General features: G+C 49.9%; 2 protein-coding genes across 2 annotated transcripts; both read left to right on the top strand.

The window, feature by feature from the left end:
* Nucleotides 1-3516: 3516 nt before the first annotated feature.
* On the top strand, nt 3517-4380 carry LOC111526848 (keratin-associated protein 10-8). Its single transcript, XM_023192836.2, has one exon. It carries the CDS (start codon nt 3533-3535, stop codon nt 4310-4312), a length of 780 nt encoding a protein of 259 aa, XP_023048604.2. The 5' UTR covers nt 3517-3532; the 3' UTR covers nt 4313-4380.
* A 14064-nt stretch (nt 4381-18444) lies between these two features.
* Nucleotides 18445-19209, top strand: LOC111533599 (keratin-associated protein 10-3-like). The gene is made up of 2 exons (XM_023200323.2): nt 18445-18765; nt 18874-19209. The coding sequence occupies exons 1-2, from the start codon at nt 18445-18447 to the stop codon at nt 19207-19209; spliced, it is 657 nt and encodes a 218-aa protein (XP_023056091.2).
* The last annotated feature ends 933 nt before the right edge of the window (nt 19210-20142 follow it).

The raw sequence follows: 20142 nt of genomic DNA, 5'->3' as shown, positions 1-20142 counted from the left end.
AGACCATCCTGGCTAACACGGTGAAACCCCGTCTCTACTAAAAAATACAAAAAACTAGCCGGGTGAGGTGGCGGGCGCCTGTAGTCCCAGCTACTCGGGAGGCTGAGGCAGGAGAATGGCGTAAACCCGGGAGGCGGAGCTTGCAGTGAGCTGAGATCCGGCCACTGCACTCCAGCCCAGGCAACAGAGCAAGATTTCGTCTCAAAAAAAAAAAGAAAGAAAGTTGTTGGTAAATGCTAAACCAACATATGCCTATCTATGACTGAGCAATTCGACTTTGGGGAGCACAATGAAGAGAAATTAGTAAAAGTATCAGTGAAAAAGTTTACAAGAATTTTTCTAGCAGCACTATTAACAGCAGCCAAAATCTGGAAATAATCCAAATCTCTAACACTGTGAAAGAGAATGGACAAATAACACGTTGTAGAATTTAATGCAATGGGGCAGCAAAAAAAAAAAAAAAAAAAGAGTGATGTACTGATGCATGCAGCAACAAGGTGCTTCTCACAGATGTGCTGAACAAAAGGAACCATAAAACAAAAGAGCTCCATAGAACAGGCAAAGCTAACCAATGATGAGAGAAGGTAGAACAGCAACTAATACTTAGGGAGGAGGGGTTAACAGAGAGACAGCACAAGGGATCATTTAGGATTCTGGAAATGTTCCACATCTTCCCCAAAATATTCTAAGGGGAAACAGTTCCATTCAGATTATATCCAACTAAGCTATCAGTAAATAGAAGAGCAGAATAAAGGCATTTTTAGTCATGCTATGGCTCAAAAATATATCTTCCTTGCAACCATTTTCAGAAAGTTACTGGAGGATGTGCTCCACCAAAACAAGGGCATAAATCTAGAAAGAAAAAGACAAGGCATCCAGGAAGTAATGGATCCAACATTGGAGAGAGATGAATGAAAATTCAAAGACAAGAGTGAAGGGAGATCCCAGGAAACCTGTGTACCAGGCTAAGGGAGCAGTCAATAGAGACTGGTCCACAAATAAGAGAGCTCTAAGAGAGATGTTTCCAAAAAATAAATGAAGCTAATAGGTTGTTATATTTGAATCTCTTGAGTGGAGCATGGGGATGAATGAGTCAGAGTTTGGGGAGGAGCAATTTTTAACTCCAAGAGGGGGAAAACATAAACAAAAACAAAACATGTACAAATAAGGAAATTTAATCTGGTTCCACTATTCGGACTGGGCCATGAACAATACTTACTTTATTATAATATACATTCTGAACACTGATTTAACCAAATATTGATATTTAACTGCCCTTGCCTTCTGAGGATAGGAAGAGGGGAACTTTTCATGGGCCTGGTGATAAACAAGAGAAAGTACTTTCCTCCACAATAGGAAATCAGATCATATCTGAAATTGAAAATGCAAGAAATAACAGAGCATATGCATTGTTTAGTAATTCTGAGATAAGCAGGAGAACTAAGAAGAGCATCTGGGATGGGCCTTGAGAGACATGCACGCCAGGGAGAGGGGGGTGTTAAAGGTATTCCGTTTTATAAGGAAAGCAGAGCATAAAAGTTAGAAAAATTTTCAGCCTGACTATGCAATAGAAAAGAAAAACCCATTTTCTAGGGAGAAATTCAAGCCAGATACAGAAATTTGCATAAGCAACAAGAAGCCTAATGTTAATCCCCAAGACCATGGGGAAAATATCTCCAGGCCATGTCAGAGACCTTCATGGCAGCCCCTTCCATCACAAGCCCAGAGGCCTAGGAGGAAAAAGTGGTTTTGTAGGTCCAGGGTCCCCATGCTGTGTACAGCCTGGGGACTTGGTGCCCTGTATCCCAGCCACTCCAGCCATGTCTGAAAGGGGTCAACGTACAGCTCAGGCTGTGACTTCAGAGGGTGGAAGCCCCAAGCCTTGGCAGCTTCCATGTTGTGTTGAGCCTGCAAGTGCACAGAAGTCAAGAATTGAGGTTAGATTTCAGATGTATGGAAACACATGGATGCCGAGGCAGAAGTTTGCTGCACGGGTGGAGCCCTCATGGAGAACTTCTGCTAGGGCAGTGTGGAAGGGAAATATGGGGCCAGGGCCCCCACACAGAGTCCCTACTGCGGCACTGCCTAGTGGAGCTGTGATAAGAGGGCCACCATCCTCCAGACCCCAGAATGATAGATCTACTGACACGTTGCACCGTGTGCCTGGAAAAGCTGCTGACACTCGATGCCGGCCTGTGAAAGCAGCCAGGAAGGAGGCTGCACCCTGCAAAGCCACAGGGGTGGAGCTGTCTGAGATCATGAGAACCCACCTTTTGCATCAATATGACCTGGATGTGAGACCTGGAGTCAAACGAGACCATTTTGGAGCTTTAAAATTTGACTGCCCTGCTGGGTTTTGGACTTGCATGTTCCTGTAACCCCTTTGTTTTGGCCAATTTCTGCCATTTGGAATGGCTGTATTTACCAAATACCTGTATCCCTATTTTATCTAGGAAGAAACTAGCTTGTTTTTTATTTTGCAGGCTCACAGGTGGAAGGAACTTGCCTTGTCTCAGATGAAACTTTGGACTGTGGACTTTTGGGTTAATGCTGAAATGAGTTAAGACTTTGGGGGACTGTTGGGAAGGCATGATTGGTTTTGAAATGTGAAGACATAAGATTTGGAAGGGCCAGGGACAGAATGATATGGCTGGGCTGTGTCCTTACCCAAATCTCAACTTGAGTTGCATCTCTCAGAATTCCCACATGTTGTGGGAGGAACCCAGGGGGAGGTAATTGAATCACGGAGGCCGGTCTTTCCTGTGCTATTCTAGTGATAGTGAGTAAGTCTCATGAGATCTGATGGGTTTATCAGAGGTTTCTGCTTTTGCTTCTTCCTTATTTTTTCTTGCTGCCAACATGAAAGAAGTGCCTCTCACCTCCCACCAAGGTTCTCAGGCCTCCCCAGCCATGTGGAACTGTAAGTCCAATTAAAACCCTTTTTCTTCTCAGTCTTGGGTATGTCTTTATCAGCGATGTGAAATGCACTAATACAGGGGCATGCCACCAGAGTTTGCAGATGGAGCAGGTGGGGGTAGCAGGGTGGAGCCAGGGGGGCATTCCCAGCCACGACACGCACTGTTTAGTGGAGCAGGACTCTGGGACAGGTGGAGAGCATCTGCTGGTAAAACCCCACCCCGGTACCAAATACCCTAATAGCAAAGACACACAGGCAAAGAGGGGAGGAAAGTGGGGCCGGGTTTTCCAGACTCGCCAACTCATGAACTGTTCGACTCCCAGCTCCACCAGAAGACATTCAGCATCATTGTGTGTGTTTGCTGGGCACAGACACCTGCAAGTGGCCAGCATCACCCAACCACATGCAGCAGTCCTGGGACCACAGTAACATCCCACAGCAAGTAAACTAATTAGGGTTGCCTGGAGGCAAAGTTTCAGCCACAACAAGGAAAAGGAATGCTTGTGAGACTCCTGTGAGGAAAATACCCAGGGAGGGTATAAAACCTCAGCAGCCAGGGCACGCAAACACACACACCTCACGCCAGCACTCACACCACCCATCCCAGCACCCACCATGGCTGACACCTGCTGCACCAGGACATATGTGATTGCTGCATCCACCATGTCTGTCTGCTCCAGTGACGTGGGCTGTGTCAGCCGAGTCTCCTCCCCCAGCACCTGTACCGGCTCCTCCTGGCAGGTGGACAATTGCCAGGAGAGCTGCTGCGAGCCCCCCTGCTGTGCCTCCAGCTGCTATACCCCTAGCTGCTGTGCCCCACCCCCCTGTCTGGCCCTGGTCTGTGCCCCCGTGAGCTGTGAGCTCAGCCCCTGCCAATCAGGCTGCACAAGCTCCTGCACACCCTCATGCTGCCAGCAGTCTAGCCGCCATCTGGCTTGCTGCACCTCCTCCCCCTGCCAACAGGCCTGCAGTGTGCCTGTCTGCTGCAAGTCCATCTGCTGCAAGCCCGTGTGCTGTGTGTCCATGTGCTCTGGAGCTTCCTCCCCATGCTGCCAGCAATCTAGCTGCCAGTCAGCTTGCTGCACCTCCTCCCCATGCCAACAGGCCTGCTGTGTGCCCATCTGCTGCAAGCCCATCTACTGTGTGCCCGTCTGCTCTAAGTCTTCCTCTTCATGCTGCCAGAAGTCTAGCTGCCAGCCAGCTTGCTGCACTATCTCCTGCTGCAGACCCTCCTCCTCTGTGTCCCTTCTCTGCCGCCCCGTGTGCAGGCCTGCCTGCTGTGTGCCCGTCTCCTCCTGCTGTGCCCCTGCCTCCTCCTGCCAGCCCAGCTGCTGCCGCCCGGCCTCCTGCGTGTCCCTCCTCTGCCGCCCTGTGTGCTCCCGCCCAGCCTGCTGAGCCCTCTGCTCAGACCAGGAGTCTAGCTGCTGATGGGTACATCCACTAGGGCCAGCTGGCTCAGGTCCTGACCTGGGTTAGGTGGCTGCCCCTACCTGAGACGGGGTCCCCGTGTCTCCCCTGTGCTGAGGTGACCTCCCCCTCCTTACTCCCAGGAGCCTCCATCGTCACTGTTCCCCAGCTCTTGCCTCCCAGCAGGTACCCACCTGCCTGCTGGGTCCCCTGTCCTCCCTCCCAGCTTCTCTGCCCTGGGTCACTTGGCCTCGACTTGAACCTGTCAGCACCTCCTCCTGCTCCCCAATAAACTCCCCTTGGTCACCTGATTCTCTTTTCCTGTTGTGCTCCTGGGGACACACAGTTTTGAGCTGACATTGGTCTCCTCCAGCCATAACTGTTTCTAGGAGTGAGTGACTTAACCTAGAAGTCACAGGGGACAGTGGCCTAACTCCTCCAGGGAGGTCACCAGGTGGGACTCACAGCCATGCCCAGGAAGGCTCAGTCCTGGCTCAGCCCCCATGCTCGGGTCTTCCTGAGCCTGGTCATTCACTGCCGTGCCCTGGGCTGTGGGGCTCCCCAGGTCCGAGGACCGTCCCACTGTCCCACCTGGGAGAGACCACCCTGCAGGGTCACCTGCCGGAAAGCTGGTCTGGGGTCCGGGCACCGTAGCCTCCGGACCTGGTCACCGCCCCTGTGTGCCGCGCACTGGAGGGTTCTGCCCATTTAGCAGCAACGCAAGGGGAGAGTGAGGGGTGCTGCACCTGCACAGGAGACAAGGGGCTCGATGGGGACATAAGCATCATGGGGTGGGTGGAGGGATGGGATGGGGGTGGAATGCTTGCTGCTGACTGGGACATTCCCCAAGGCCCACCGCCCCCTGCCCGTGAAATGCACGTCCTGCATGTGGTTTAGGTGCGTGACTTGTGATTTTCAAGGCTTGTCCCTAATCTCTCCCAGGGCAGACCTGGCCAGGTTCTTCAAGGCCCTGTGGCTCTGCTTCCCCGACCTGGGTCAGGGGTCCACACGGCTCCAGCTCAGGCCTCTCCTCCTCCCACCCTGCCCAGAAGCATAGGGACGGCCCCTGCTCTGCTGGGCTTGCCCATCCCGCCGTAGGTCCCTCACCTGGTGACCCCATGAGCTCCCTCTCTGGTGTCTGTTGGGGTGCTTGGTGTCTGTCTCTGGGGACCTCAGCTCCCCCATCTTGCTCTGTGCACAGCACCAAGTCCCCACCTCGCTGCTTTGACTGACTCATGATCCGTGCGGCCGGCATCACTGCCCCCTCCACACGCATTCAAGCCCAGCGCACAGTCTGAGCTGGGGATGGCTGTCCGCACTGATGTCAGGCAGCCCTGAGTTGGCCTGCGTTGTACACTTTGCATCACCTCCGTGGGGACAGCACCCAGAGACACGACCAGTAGTCACAGTGGCTGGAGGGAGCCCGGCTCTACAACGGGCACCCTCCCCAGGGGGGCTGTGGGGGTGGGTTCTTCGCAGAGAGGGAGTCCAAGAAACCTCTGCTATTCGTGAGTGACCAATCCCAGGGCCCGGGTGAGGGTGGAACAGAGCCCCTGGTCTGCCCTCCTCTCCTCCCAGTTCCAGGCTCGGGTCCTGGTAGGGCCATGCGGCGGGGCTCCTGGACGTTCCTGCGAGTCCCTCTCCCCTCTGACCGGGCCTGCCCGGGGATGTTGGGCTGCAGGGACCATCACCAGCACACAGGTGAATGCACGACAGACTTCTCCAATGAGACACGCAGAGCAAGAGTTCAGGAAAACGCCGATGTACTTGACTCCACGGTAACCTCTCTATGCCACAAGACCATAGCAGAAAACCAGTGAAAAAGGAAGCCACGGTGTGAGAGAAGACACTCGACTGAGAAGATGTTAATGAGACAAAGGCATAAACTCCCAGGAGGAAATATGCATGGACAGGCTACTCCCACACAGCGGCCCAAAGGGCCCTGGAACCTGAGACATTGGCACCCCTGGAAGGCAGGGTCCTGCCCACAGGAACCCCAGGCACCTCACCCCACCTGTCCCGGAAGAAAAGGCTGGACACAGCCGTCGCTCACGGGACGTGGCAGGCAGGAGCTCAAGCTGGCTGTGGAACTGGGGGATTGGCCCCACTGCTTTGGGAAGAGGCGAGGCCGTATCTTACCACGTGAGAGGCCCTCCTGGACCCTGCCATCTGCAGTGCTGAAAAGTCGCCCGCGCATGGACGAAAGCGGCACTGTTTGTTACCATGAAAAATTAGAAACCACCTAAATATCCATCCACGAGGGAACGGAGGTGAATGGCGCCAGCGCCGCACCACGGGGAGGCCCTGAACCAGGGCCCTGCGCTCACCTGAGCCGCATACACAGGGGAGCGCCAGTGTGCAGGCTGCGGGGGAAAGCCCAGGCCGCGCAGGTGCCAAGCCAAGCAGCGCTCTCTGGCCTGGGGACACGCCTTAGCAGCTTGTCTAAATAAGTGGATGGGATCCTTCCTCTCAGCGTATTTTCCAGAGATACACCTCGGGGATTAAAGAAACTTTTATCGTAGAATGAATGACAGTGGGGATCCCACCATCCCGATTAACCAGATGTCATTAATTCCATGATAAAAGGTTTGTTTGTTTTTTAAAACATTTATTCCAGTTTTTGTGGAACCATTTGAAATTCAGTGTTGTACCATATGGCGGTGCTTCTTCCAGGGGCCTCTGCAGGTGCCTCCTGGGAGTGAAAGCCTTCTCCCGCCTGCCCGTCATGAGTGCAGCTGAGGACGGCCAACTTCTCTATATATAGTTATCAAAAGAAGCAGAGCATCATGCAACAGTCGTATCCACATTTCCCAAAAAGCTCGCAAACTGGAATCAGAGTGGTCTGTGCACTGCCCTGGTGACCCTGACGTTCTCGTCTCATTTAACCCAGGAGCGTCCTCCCAGGACCAGGTCCTGAGCATTCTGGATGCTGCTGTGAGGTCTTCATCAAGGAAAACACTCCCATGAGACAGCTGCTTCAGGTGGGGCCACCAGGGACGCCAAAGCCACTGTCAGGAGGTGCTTGAGCAACAGGGTGTCCCTGCAGAGCCACATCCCACAGCGGAGGCCACACGGAGAGACCACCCCATCTCCACAGAGATAGGTCAGCAGTGCCTGGGCAGAGTGCAGTGTGTCAGCCGGCGCCTCCCGACGGGGCTTCCTATGTGTCAGCACATGCACGTTCAGGCTCTCCAGCCCGAGGCCGCATCTGTTTGATGCAGGCAAAGGCAGCTGCCCCAGATCCCTGCCGGGGTCACCTCTGCTCCAACGACACAACAGCAGGGAACTAACCCCAGGGGAGGTGAATGATCTCACAGTGCCCTTTTGTCTCTAAAGTGGGGAGAGATCTTACAATTCTTTTTCTCTGCCAGGACATTGCCTTGGGGGTGGGCATCTCCCTTCTCCACCCCACACCACCTTCTACACGACCACAGATACGAGACTGGGACACTGGCCCAAATGTCACAGGCATGCAGCCACGGGGCTCTTACCTTTCAGAGCCCGTCAACCCCCGACCCGGGGTCCCCAGCCCCTCACCATGCTGCCTGGCCCTGCCTCCTTCTCCTCCCTGCCAGGTGCCTTCCAGAGCTTCACAGCCTCCTCCTCCACCTCCTCAGTTGCTGAGAACAGCAACTCCTCCAGTCCCTGTTCTCAGATCAGTGGGTCAAGCCTGGCTTTGTTTACCTGGAAACAAGACCCTGCCCTGGTCAGCACCCACTCCTAGAGTTCTGCTCAGCAGTGAGAATGAGACACCATGGCAATGTAGCTGTGCACCAGATGCCTGGCTCAGCGCAGGCAGCATGCAGAGTCTGCGGTATGACCACACCAAGCAGCCCTAAGGCAGCAGGTGTCCGTCCAAGCCCCAGCCTCTGCTCCAGCCACACCTGCCCACTCAGCTGTATTTTTTGTCTGACTTTTGCTCCTGGGGCCGAACAGCTCAGCCAGTTCAACACAGCTCCAAGGCTGTGCTAAAAGTTCCTAGGAGGAACACGTGCCACAGCCTAGATACCCACCAGGAAAAGCAATCAGGAAAGGAAGGTGCAGTGGGGAGCCCTGCCAGAAAATACACATGGGGGGGGTCTCTAAAACCCCGAGAGCCCCAAGCACCTCACTCACTCACCCACTCACTCACTCTTGCATCCCCCAGCTCACCCCTTCCATACCCCCAGCATGGCCACGTCCACCATGTTCATTGCTCCAGCACTTGCACTGACTCTTGGCAGGTGGCAGGCTCCAGCTGTGCTGGGAGGTGAGACTGGGGGGAGACTTGGGCTCCAGCTATCCCAATGCTCACGGAGTTCCACTCATGGACAGCTTGGGCATCCTGGCCTCCTGTGCATGCTCACAGACACTCAGGGACACCCTCTGCTCCAGCCCCAGGCTTGCCGCTGGGATGCAGAACAGAGAACAGAGACACAGCCTCCAGAATTCCCTGTGCTGGGCTGGGTGGGCAGAGGGCCGGTGGGAACAGGAAGACCCCAGTGGCAGAGGAAGCCCGGGACAGCGTGGGGACACATGCAGACCAGAGGGCAAGAGAAACACACGGACACACAGGTCCAGATGTAGCCAGATGTGGTTTCAAACAGGATGGAGCCAATCTGAGAACAGATTCCTAGATATGCAACTGCAGGCAAGGGACGCTGGCAAGGTGTGGCTGTCACCAGGTTGCCTGCAAGAGTCCCCGAGTCTTTACTTCTTAACAGCTATACAATCACAATGTCAGGGGCACACATTATTCTTTCTTTGCCAATTTAATAAAGAAAAATATCTTACGGTTTTCTTCAGCTAGGTGCGCAGTGTTCCAAAGTGCGGACACGCTGCACTTGATGGCTGCAATGCCAGGTGGATGGCCCTGAATGTCTCTCCAGTTGTTAATTATTACAAATGACACTTTTGTGGGTGTTTCCACCATATACCTTTCCACACTCAGGTACGTGTTTGCCTAAATTCCTAAAAGTGGCTCTTCTAAGCTGGAGTGTTAGCAGATTTTGAATTCATAAAGATACTTAGAAATGCCCTCAAAAAGAGTGTCCAAACTGCCTGCTAAGACCAATGACAGAGGGAATGGTGCAGTGGGTAACTGTAAGGGCCTGTCCCTCCACGGAACATCAGAAACTGGCAAAACAAACAGATATGGTTGGACTTTGTGTCCCCACCCAAATCTCATCTTGAACTGTCACCCCCAGGTGTTGATGGAGAGACCTGGTGATTGGATCATGGAGATGGCTTCCCCCATGCTGTTCTCGGGATAGTGAGTGAGTTCTCACCAGATCTGATAGTTTTTTTGTTTTTTGGGTGTTTTTTTTTTTTGTTTTTGTTTTGAGACGAGTCTCGCTCTGTCGCCCAGGCTGGAGTGCAGTGGTGCGATCTCAGCTCACTGCAAGCTCTGCCTCCCAGGTTCACGCCATTCTCCTGCCTTGGCCTCCCCAGTAACTGGGACTACAGGCACCCAACACCACACCTGGCTAATTTTTTGTATTTTTTAGTAGAGACAGGGTTTCACCATGTTAGCCAGGAAAGTCTTGGTCTCCTGACCTCGTGATCCGCCAGATCTGACAGTTTTATAAAGCAGTTTTTCCTGGTCTTACTTTCTTCTCTCTCCTGCCACCATGTGAAGAAGGTCCTTGCTTCCCCCATTGCCTTCCGCCATGACTGTAAGTTTCCTGAGGCCTCCCCAGCCATGTGGAACTGTGAGTCAATCAAAGCTCTTTCTTTTATTAATTACTCAATCTTGGATAGTATCTTTATAGCAGTGTGAAAAAGGACTAATACACAAACAAAAACAGACAAACACTACCTGGTAAAATCAACTCTTTCTGAACTCTGGAAAACAGTCGAAGGTTTGCAGCAAGCAAGGGAACACATAATCAAGTAAAAGCAACAGAGCCCAATAGGAGAGCCTTGTGGATTTTAACTTCCCCTTGCCCCATCCCCCATCCCCAGCTGGGTGACAGTCAGGAAGACAGCAGCCGGAGGTCCTGGTGTGGGGTGCTGCTGCCAGGGAAGCAGAGGGGACCTTGTTTGCAAAGCAGTGCAGTTGTCTGTTTCGACCCGTCCGGTGGCTCCCTGAAGGACTAACACACTGGGCTTGCCTTATTTCACCAACTCAGACTTTCTCAAGGCAGAGGAACAGCTATATGCAGGGTGCGTGTTACAACGTTTAAAGGTAAATGAACAAGTCACTGACACCTAAGTCAAAAATGATCAGTTGGAAAAACATTGAAAACTCCCAAAACACCTGGGAGGAAAACCTGGGAGATGACATGCTTTGAGGAATAAGGGAGTTAGGAGATTCCACATATTTTTAAGAGTCCAGAAAGCCCCCATGCATGTCTATGATGGGGTAATGGCTCAGAAAAGAGCTGAGAAGCTCTCAATGCTCACCTCTGTCTGAACTTCAGGCGCTGAGCAAGCAGGAAGTGTGAAGGTGCAAGCAGGAAGTGAAGGGGAAGGCAGAGTTGCAAACTCCCCAGCTGAGTGCTGAGGGTGTGGACCAACAGAGACCAGCTACAAACCCTAAAGAAAAATATTTTTTGTTTCCAGGGGTTTAAGGAACTCTCTGTCAAATTACTATCTCAGCACTAAGCTAACAGAACAGTGAGCACACATGATGAAGAAACTATTTTTAAAACTGACAGAAACAAACAAAAACAACCACAATCCACAACAATCAGCAACAGCAAACTGCTCAGAGGGAGGAGAACCTGATACCCAGAAATATCCCACTGTAATAGTCACTGTCCAGTTTTCACCAGAGGTATGTGCCATGCAAAAGCAGCAAGAAATATGAGCTACTCATGAGGAGGAAAAGCAATCAATGGAAAATCTTCCTGAGGAAGCCCAGAATTGGACTTACTAGACAAATCCTTTCAATCAACTCTCTTAAACATGTTCAAAATACTAAATAAAATCACAGACAATGAAATAAGATAAACCAGGAGAATAATGCCTCACCAAATAGAGAATATCAATAAAGAGAGAGGAGGAATTTGAAAAAGAAATTAAATAGAAATTCTGGAATTGGAAAGTACAATCACTGAAATAAATAACTCATGATATGGTTTCAACAGCAGATTTTAGCATCTATAAGAATTAGTGAACATGAAGATAGATCCATTAAAGAATTCTAGTCTGAGGAGTAGAAGAGAAAATGAGGAGCAGATGAGAGAATGAAGAAAAAAACAAATCTGAAAAGACCTGTGGGACACCATCAAGCATACCAACACACTTAGCAGGATTTCCAGTTGGAGGGGAGACAGTGGGAGCAGAAAAAATAGTTGAAGAAATAATGGCCCAAACTTCCAAAACTGACGAAACACATCAATCTAACTCAAAGAGATTCACATAGAAACACAGTATAATCAAACTCTAGGAAGTCAAAACAAAGAGAGAATCTAGAAAGCAGTGGGACAGAAGACTAACAGTGGATTTCTCATCAGAAACCATGGAGGCCAGAAGGCAGTGGGATGACATATTTAACATGCTGGGTTTGGGCACAGGGATAGGGAGCACCTAATAACCAAAAAGACAACTGCATCTGGCAAAGCGATCCTTCAAAAGTGAAGAAGTAACACATTTTGAGGTAAATAAAACCTGAGAGAGCTCATTCCTGAAAGCTGTGCCTTACAAGAAATGCTAATTCAGGCTGAAATAAAAGGGCAGTAGATAGTAACCTGAAGCAATATGAATGAAGAAAGATCAACAGCAAAGGTAGCCATGTTGGTAGTTTGTGTGTTTATAGGAGTTTCTCCATTACATCTTAGTTATCTAATTTGTTGGGTACAAATATTCATAATATTCCTTTATAATTATTTTTATTAATGTAAGGTCAGTAGTGATGTTACCATTTTCATTTACGATTTTAGTTATTTGAATCTGTCTTCCTTTAATCAGTCTAGATAGAAGTTTGTTAAATCTGCTGCTCTTCTCAAAGAACCAACTTTTTTGTTTATTGATCCTCTCTATTGATTTTTAAAATTTCTATTCCATTTATCTGCGCTCTGGACTTTATTTTCTACCTTCTGCTCAATTTGGATTCAGTTTGCTCTTTTTCTAGTTCCTTAAGGTGTAAAGTTAGATTAATGATTTGAGATGTTTCTATTTTTTTAATGTAAGCATTCATAGCTATCAATTTCCCTCTACGTACTGCTTTCATTGCATCTCATAAGTTTTGGTTTACTGTGATTTCTTTTTCTTTCCTTTCCAAGAGTTTTCTATCTTCTCTTTGAATTCTCCTTTGACCAATTGGTTGTTTGAAAGTGTGCTGTTTAGTTTACACATATTTGTGAATTCCAGCTTTTCTTTTGTTACTGATTTCTAGTTTCTCTTTCCATTGTAATCAGAGAAGATACTCTGTATGATTTAAGTCAATTTAGATTATTAAGGCTAGTTTTGTGGCCTAAGGTATAGTCTAATCTGAAGAATGTCCCATGTGAACTTGAGGAGAGTGAGTTTTCTGCTGTAGTTGGGTTGTGTGCTTTTGCATATATCTGTTAGACCTAGTAGATTTATGTCATTTTTCAAGTTCTCTATTTCCTTATTGAACAAAAATTTAGTTCTGTTATTTTATAGAGGCCAATACTTCAGGCCTTACTTCCTAAGGTCTGGAAAATTATGGCAGCCTAATAAAACAAGCTGACAAATTTAAGACTGGTATTATTTCTCTCCCAGGTGTTTAAGAACATTCAGCAGTGAAAGTACTTGGGTCTGTAGTTGGCTCTGTAGGAAAGCTTTTAATTTTAGATTCAAGTTAGTTAATCAATATAGGATATTTGTATTTTTTTTTCCTGTTGTGTGGATTTGGTGTCTTGACAAATAGACAGTTGTGTCTCTACCAACTGAATCAACACACAGACTCCTCTCATCATCCCATAAATTTCCGTATGGCCCTTTGTAGTCATTTCATATCCCCATCCTAGCCCCTGGCAGCCACAGATTTTTTTTTGGTCCCTTTACTATTACCTTTTCCAAAATGTTATACGCATGGAACCCCATGGTGCTTAGTATTTTGCCATATAATAATTGACTTAAATAGACCCTTCACTGAAGAGCAGATACAGATGGCAAATAAATACATGAAAACACGCTCCACATCATGAGTCATCAGAACAATGCAAATTTAAACCCCAGTGACTCTCTCTAAACAGCTGTGTTGACTAAAGTAACAACACATCTGCTATGCAGGACTGGCAAGAATGTGGGGCGTTGCTGATACGTTTGAGCTTAAACCTCCCATCTCACTTTGGTTTTTGCTTATGCAAGGAATCTACTCCCTTTTATCTCCTTGCTTTACCGTTTGTGGATCTAGTATTTTGAGATTGTTATTCCCCCATGTTCCATTCACCATATTAGTTCCTAGGGTTGCCACAGCAAATGACACCAAAAAAGTGACTTATAAGAGTCGAAATGTATTATCTCACAGTTCTGAGGGCCAGGCACCCTGAAATGAAGTTATCCACAGAGCCATGCTTTCTCTGAGTCCCAAGGGAGAATCTGTCCTTGCCCCTTCTAGTTTCTGGTGCTCCCAGCAAACCTTGGCTTCCCTTGGCTTATAGCTGCCTCATGCCAATCTTTGCCTTGGTTGTCATATGCCTTCTTCCCTTTGTGTGTGTGTTTGAACTTCCTTCCCCTTTCTCTTATAAAGATACTAGTCATTGGATTTAAGGTTCACTATAACCTGGTATGACCTCATTTTAACTACATCTGCAAAGACCCTATTTCTATGTAAGGTCACATTGTGAGTGATATGGTTTGGTTCGATGGCCCTGCCAAATCTCATTGTGAAATGTGATCTCCACTGTTGGAGGTGGGGCCTGAGGGGAGCTATCTGGGTCGTGGGAGTGGATCCCTCATGACTTACTGCTGTCTTTGCGATAGTGAAGGAGCTCTGGCAAGATCTCGTTGTTTAAGTGTGTAGCAGCTCCCATCCTCCACTCTCTTTCTCTTGCTGCTGCTTTTGCCATGTGACATGCCCACTTCCCCTTCACCTTCCACCATGAGTAAAGCTCCCTGAGGCCTCCATAGAAGCTGAGTAGATGCCAGCACCGTGCTTCCTGTGCAACCTGCAGAACCATGAACCAACTAAACTTTTCTCTTTATAAATGACCCAGTCTCAAATATTTCTTTATAGCAATGCAAGACCAGCCTCACACAGCAAGGTTCTGGGTGGATATGACTTTTGGGGAGGCAAGATTCAACCCACTACACTCATCTCCTTCCTCCTGAGTTGTATATTCTTTGATTACTCTAGTGGAGATTACAACATGAATCTATGACTTTTTAAAGTCTAATGTAAATTAGATCTTACATTATTTCCCAGAGAGTACAGTGTACTAAGATCACTTTGACTTCATGTAGCCCCCTCCTGAATTTTGTGAACTTCTTGCCATGTATTTTATTTCTATAAATATTTTACAACTTCTAAGACATCTTATACAGTAAATATTCATTTAGATTTCCCCATGTGTGTCCTCCTTTTGTTACACTTCATTTCCTCTTTGACTTCTTGCTTCCATCTGTGATCATTTTCATTCTGCCTAATTATCTTTTTATTTTCCTTAGTGCAGATCCTGCTGGTGACACATCCTGTCAGCATCCAAAGAACGTCATTTTCCTGTCCTCATTTTTGAGGATCTTCTTCCCAGGTGTAGAATTCTAGTTGGGTGCTTCTTTTCTCTCAGACAGTAAATATATCATTCCATCATCCTCTGGCTTCCATCATTTCTACTAAGAAGTCATCTGTAAACGTTATTGTTGCTTCTTTAAAGGTAGTATTTTTCCCCCCCTCTGGCTGTTTTTAAATTTTTCTCTGTCTTTGGATTTCTGCCCCAATATGCACAGGTGTAGTTTCCTTTGTATTCACCTTGCTAAAGATTCTTAAACGCTTTTTGCATCTATGGGTTAATGTTTTTCAGCACTTTAAACTTCTTGTCTATTATACCTTCCAATATTTTACTACCCTTATTTTACTCATCTCCTTCTATGATTTCAACCATTTATATTCATAATTATTTACAACATAAGGGTATGCTTATTACTCCACTTTCTTTATTTCCCTCTTTTCTTTCCCATCTCTGTACTCAGGCTTGACATTTCCTCATCTCCCTTTCTTCACTAATCTTCTCTTTAGGTTTGTCTAATATGTTGTCTAGCTAATCTACTTAGTTCTTAATTTCAGCTATTATGTTCATTTCCAGAATTTCTGTTTGATTCCATTTCATAAATCTAGTTTGACACCGAAATTCTCCATTTGTCCTCTGTTTTCCAGAGCAAGCTAATCAGCACTACTTTAAATTCCAGTTTGACACTTCTAATATCTAAAGGCCCCGTGTATCTGTTTCTCTTGTTTGTTTTTTCCTCTTGGTCCTTTGGTCAGTTGGTTTGTCTTCTAGTATCCCTAGTAATTTTTGACTGAATCCAGGACTTCATGAAAATGTCCGAGATGATTTGAGCCTCTGTTGATGCTGCTGTCTCCAGAAGAGATCACTTTAGTTTCTGGGAGGCAGTTAGGCTATGGACAAATTATATGAGTTGAATACGAGCTGATTCAAAGGTGGGCTTCATTCTTCTTTCTGGTTTTTCCTTCATCCTAGGGAGTAATCTTTCACTTATATTCACTGTTTCCAACTGAAAGTCTGTTTTTGTTGTTGTTGTTTTACCAGAATCCCTCCCCCTTGTCAGGTCCTGAACTCTGTGTTTTTGTCTTCCAGTTGCATGAGACCCACTCAAAGCTGTGCTCAGCCTCAGCCTCACAGCTGTGGTCTGTGAATCAGTAAATGCCTCAATAAGAAAATCCACAAGAAATATTGGGCTCACTTCGGTGCACTTTCCCTCTAATGGTGATTCACTCACTCAAGTCTCAGCTGTCTTGGTGCCTCCTGGTGCCCTCAAATACAGATTTTGTTTGTTAAACCAGGTTTCCTAATTTTTCTCAGCTAGATGGCCATCTGATGTAAGCCAGTTCCCCACACATGAAAACAGAACTTGACAGAGAGTTTTATATAGCGTAAGAAAAAGGTGGCACGGTGGAATCATTCTCAGAGCTCAGAATTACTCTTCAATAGTTTCTCCAAAAACATTTATTATTTCAGCCCATTTTTATGAAGGATCTTCCCTATTTCAGGCATTATTTTAGGCCCTCAGAGATTGAGTGGTGAACAAGATAAACACACTTCCTGCCCACATGAAACTTATCTTTGAATAATAGGAGCTGAGGACAGCAAAGAAAATGAGCAAGAAAAGTTAGGAGACTTGGCACAGAAATACTGATGATGGGCCAGGCATGGTGGCTCATGCCTGTAGTTTCAGCAATTTGGGAGGCCGAGGCAGAAGGATCACTTAAGCCCAGGAGTTCAAGAACACTTGGGCAACATAGCAAGACCCTGCTCTCTACAAAAAAGAAATTTTTTTTTACAAAAAGAAATGTTGATAATGGGACTTGAACTATCGATGATTGAAGTGCACCATAAAGCTATTATAGCCTTTAAGAGCAGAACCAAATCCACAGCCCCAAATGGACCAGTTCAAACTTTTCTTTTCCATCCGAAACCCAGTCCTATCCCCAGCTTTCCCACATGCACGTCTGAGTGGGCCTCGGGGAAGGCCGTGGGGAGGGGCATGGCCTCTCCTTCCTTGCTCCCCTTCTCCCTGTTTCGGGCTGTAACTCCTCCAGTGATGGGGACGGGGGAAGGAATGTTCAGGGCCACCACTATGGGGCTCCCTGGCCACTGCTGCACCTTCTCTCCGGCTGCTCCAGTGATCCTGTGCTTCTACCGGCTGCTCCTCCTGCCTCTTCAGTGAGGACCCACTTTAAAGAGGAGATGCCCCCAGGGACAAGAGTGGGAGGACTCTCTCCCTGGAACACCACACTTTGCGTAAGGCTGAAGGGCCGCCCCTGCCTCCACAGCCTGCTTCTTACAACATGGGCAGCACTGGTAGGGTGTGGCCGCTGGCCATAGCTGGTCAACTTCTGTCTTATTTCAGAAAGCCCTGTGGGGACAGGTCTGGCCCAGAAGGTTAGCATTACTTTTAGAATGAGAGGTTGTGTCCAGCTTTGCCAGATTCAGAGCAACAAAGACATTCTCCTCAACACTGTGTAATATGTCTTATTTTACAATGGAATATGCATATGTGTACTTGAATTTTTAAATAAAAATGTGAAATCACAATATTATAATTAGCTGGTGAGTAGCAAGGTTCCTGGAAAGTGATCAGGGCCATTTAAGAAGGCGAGAAGCTCAGGACTTCATTATGCCCTGTGGTGACAACAACTCATCATCAAAGATCGTGCTGCCGAGAGAGTTGCCTGAGGCTGACCTGGGGGTGTGCGATGGGGCCTGTAGGCAGGGCTGGTGAGAAGAAGATGCTTGCAGTGCCGGGCACACACAGGAGATGGCTCCAGCAGTGGTGAGGGCTGGCAGTCGCCGGCTGCCAAGCACAGCCACTTCACAGGTTCAGGACCCAAAACCACAGCCCAGGATGCTGTCATTGTGTCTGAACAAGGCGCAGGCTGAGCCCACGATCCTGGCCCTGGAACAGTCCTGCTGCCTCCCAAGCAAAGGACAAGGTGGGCAACGAACAGAGGCCAGGAGGCACAGAGGCCATGGGGATTAGAAATTGGCGAGTCCTGTGTCATGCAGCCGGGGAAGGATCATGCTAGAGGAGGAGTTTGCACCACGGGAAACAATTCCTAAAGGCTGGCTTCCTGCAGAGGGAGCCCGTGTCCCGAGGCTGCTGGGTGGTGCCCCATCACCTCCCAGCAGGTGCTGGATGATGCCCCAGCAACCAAGGATGGCCCCAGGCACATCCCACCCGCTGGATGCCCACAGCCCTCCTTGCCTCCAGAAGCCAGCTGGGATCAGGCCCACACCTACTCCCGCCCCTGAGGTTCCACATGTGACAGGCTATAGCCTAGGTGTGAAAGGAGATTTGGGAGCTGGGCAATATCACCAGCAAACAAACACCCCTAATCATAACAGACGCTGCCTCTCAGGTACAAGGAAGGGGAGGCTGTGGGTCGTGGAACAACAAGGCCAGGAAGGATATAAAAGCCGGAGAGCCCAAAGAACCTCACACACTCCCACACTCACACCTCCCCCAGCTCACCTCCTCCCCACCCCAGCATGGCCGCGTCCACCATGTCCATCTGCTCCAGCACCTGCACTGACTCCTGGCAGGTGGATGACTGCCCAGAGAGCTGCTGTGAGCCCCCCTGCTGCACCCCAAGCTGCTGCGCCCCGGCCCCCTGCCTGACCCTGGTCTGCACCCCAGTGAGCTGTGTGTCCAGCCCCTGCTGCCAGGCGGCCTGTGAGCCCAGCCCCTGCCAATCAGGCTGCACCAGCTCCTGTACGCCCTCGTGCTGCCAGCAGTCCAGCTGCCAGGTGGATTGCTGCACCTCCTCCCCGTGTCAGCAGGCCTGCTCCTTGCCCATCTGCTGCAAGCCTGTGTGCTGCAAACCTGTGTGTTGGGTGCCCATCTGCTGTGGGGCTTCTTCATGCTGCCAGCAGTCTAGCTGCCAGCCAATTTCCTGCACCTCCTCCCCCTGCCAGCAGTCCTGCTGTGTGCCCGTCTGCTGCAAGTCTATCTGTTGCAAATCCATCTGCTGTGCGCCTGTCTGCTCTGGCACTTCCTCTCCATGCTGCCAGCAGTCTAGCTGCCAGCCGACTTGCTGCACCACCTCCTGCTGCAGACCCTCCTCCGTGTCCCTCCTCTGCCGCCCTGTGTGCAGGCCCATCTCCTGTGTGCCTGTGCCCTCCTGCTGTGCCCCCACCTCCTCCTGCCAGCCCAGCTGTTGCCGTCGAGCCTCCTGTGTGTCCCTTCTCTGCCGCCCCACTTGCTCCCGCCCGGCCTGCTGTAGTCTCTCCTCAGGCCAGAAGTCCAGCTGCTGATGGCCCTGCAGGGCCAGCCGGGCTCAGGCCCCACCTCCCTGCCAGTCCTTGGACCTCCCACCCCATCCAGCCTCAGCACAGCTCAACACAGAGAAGGAGCAGCCCCACCCACAGCCACCCAGCCCAGGGGTGGGGTCTGAGATGCTCACTGGCTCCTCCCAGACCTCCCCCAGGGTGGGCGAGCCCTGGCTGCTCCTCATGGCGCCTCCTGGCTGCAGACCACGACCCTCTGCTGGCCGGGTGCGGGCCCTCCTGACCCGGGTCTCGCACCCAGGAGTGTCACCCTCTGCCTCTGAGCACCAATAAAGCCTCGGCAGCCCCAATGGACTCTGTGCTGACAATCCACACCCAGGGCGGGATGGCGCAGAGTGGGGCCGGGCCTGGCTCTGGGGGGCTGGGCCCCGTGGATCTCTTTACATCCCCAGCTGGGAGGCCGTGGGGGGCTCTTGGGTGACACCTGGAAGCTCCTGTCCACCTTGTGGCACGTTCTGCTGTCCGGCTCCCCTCCCAGGTCCTGTGGGGCCCAAAAGCTTTGCTCACTGAGTCCCACGGACACCACATGGCTCGGGCCAACGCCCCACTCACCGTGGGTAGAAGCAGCTCCTTCCCATGGCAAGGGTTGGGGTTGTCCCAGGGGCTGGCAGGCTCCAGTTGTGCTGAGAGGTGGGACATGGGGCCAGACTTGGGCTCCAGCTGTCCCTGTGCTCAGGGAGTTCCAGTCAGGGACAGCTTGGGCATCCTGGCCTCCTGCACACACTCACAGATGCTCAGGACGGCCCCTGCTCCAACCCTGGGCTTGCCGCTGGGATGCAGAGCAGAGAACAGAGACGTGGCCTCCAGAGCTCCCTGTGCTGGGCTGGGTGGGCGGACGGCTGGTGGGAACAGGAAGGTCTCAGGGTGCCGACGACAGAGGAGTCCCAGGACCGTGTGGGA

Source organism: Piliocolobus tephrosceles, chromosome 19 (genome assembly GCF_002776525.5).
Source record: "Piliocolobus tephrosceles isolate RC106 chromosome 19, ASM277652v3, whole genome shotgun sequence".
In the NCBI taxonomy this organism is placed as follows: domain Eukaryota; kingdom Metazoa; phylum Chordata; class Mammalia; order Primates; family Cercopithecidae; genus Piliocolobus; species Piliocolobus tephrosceles.
The sequence above is the reverse complement of the archived record's forward strand: the minus strand, read 5'-3'. Positions and strand labels throughout refer to the sequence as shown.

Excerpts from the sequence above, each read along its gene's own strand:
- LOC111533599 (XM_023200323.2), top strand. The coding sequence starts at position 18,445 with ATGGCCGCGTCCACCATGTCCATCTGCTCCAGCACCTGCACTGACTCC. Across the intron at positions 18,766-18,873 it reads TGCCCATCTGCTGCAAGCCT|TCCTGCTGTGTGCCCGTCTG; the intron begins GTGTGCTGCAAA and ends CCCTGCCAGCAG.
- LOC111526848 (XM_023192836.2), top strand. The coding sequence starts at position 3,533 with ATGGCTGACACCTGCTGCACCAGGACATATGTGATTGCTGCATCCACC.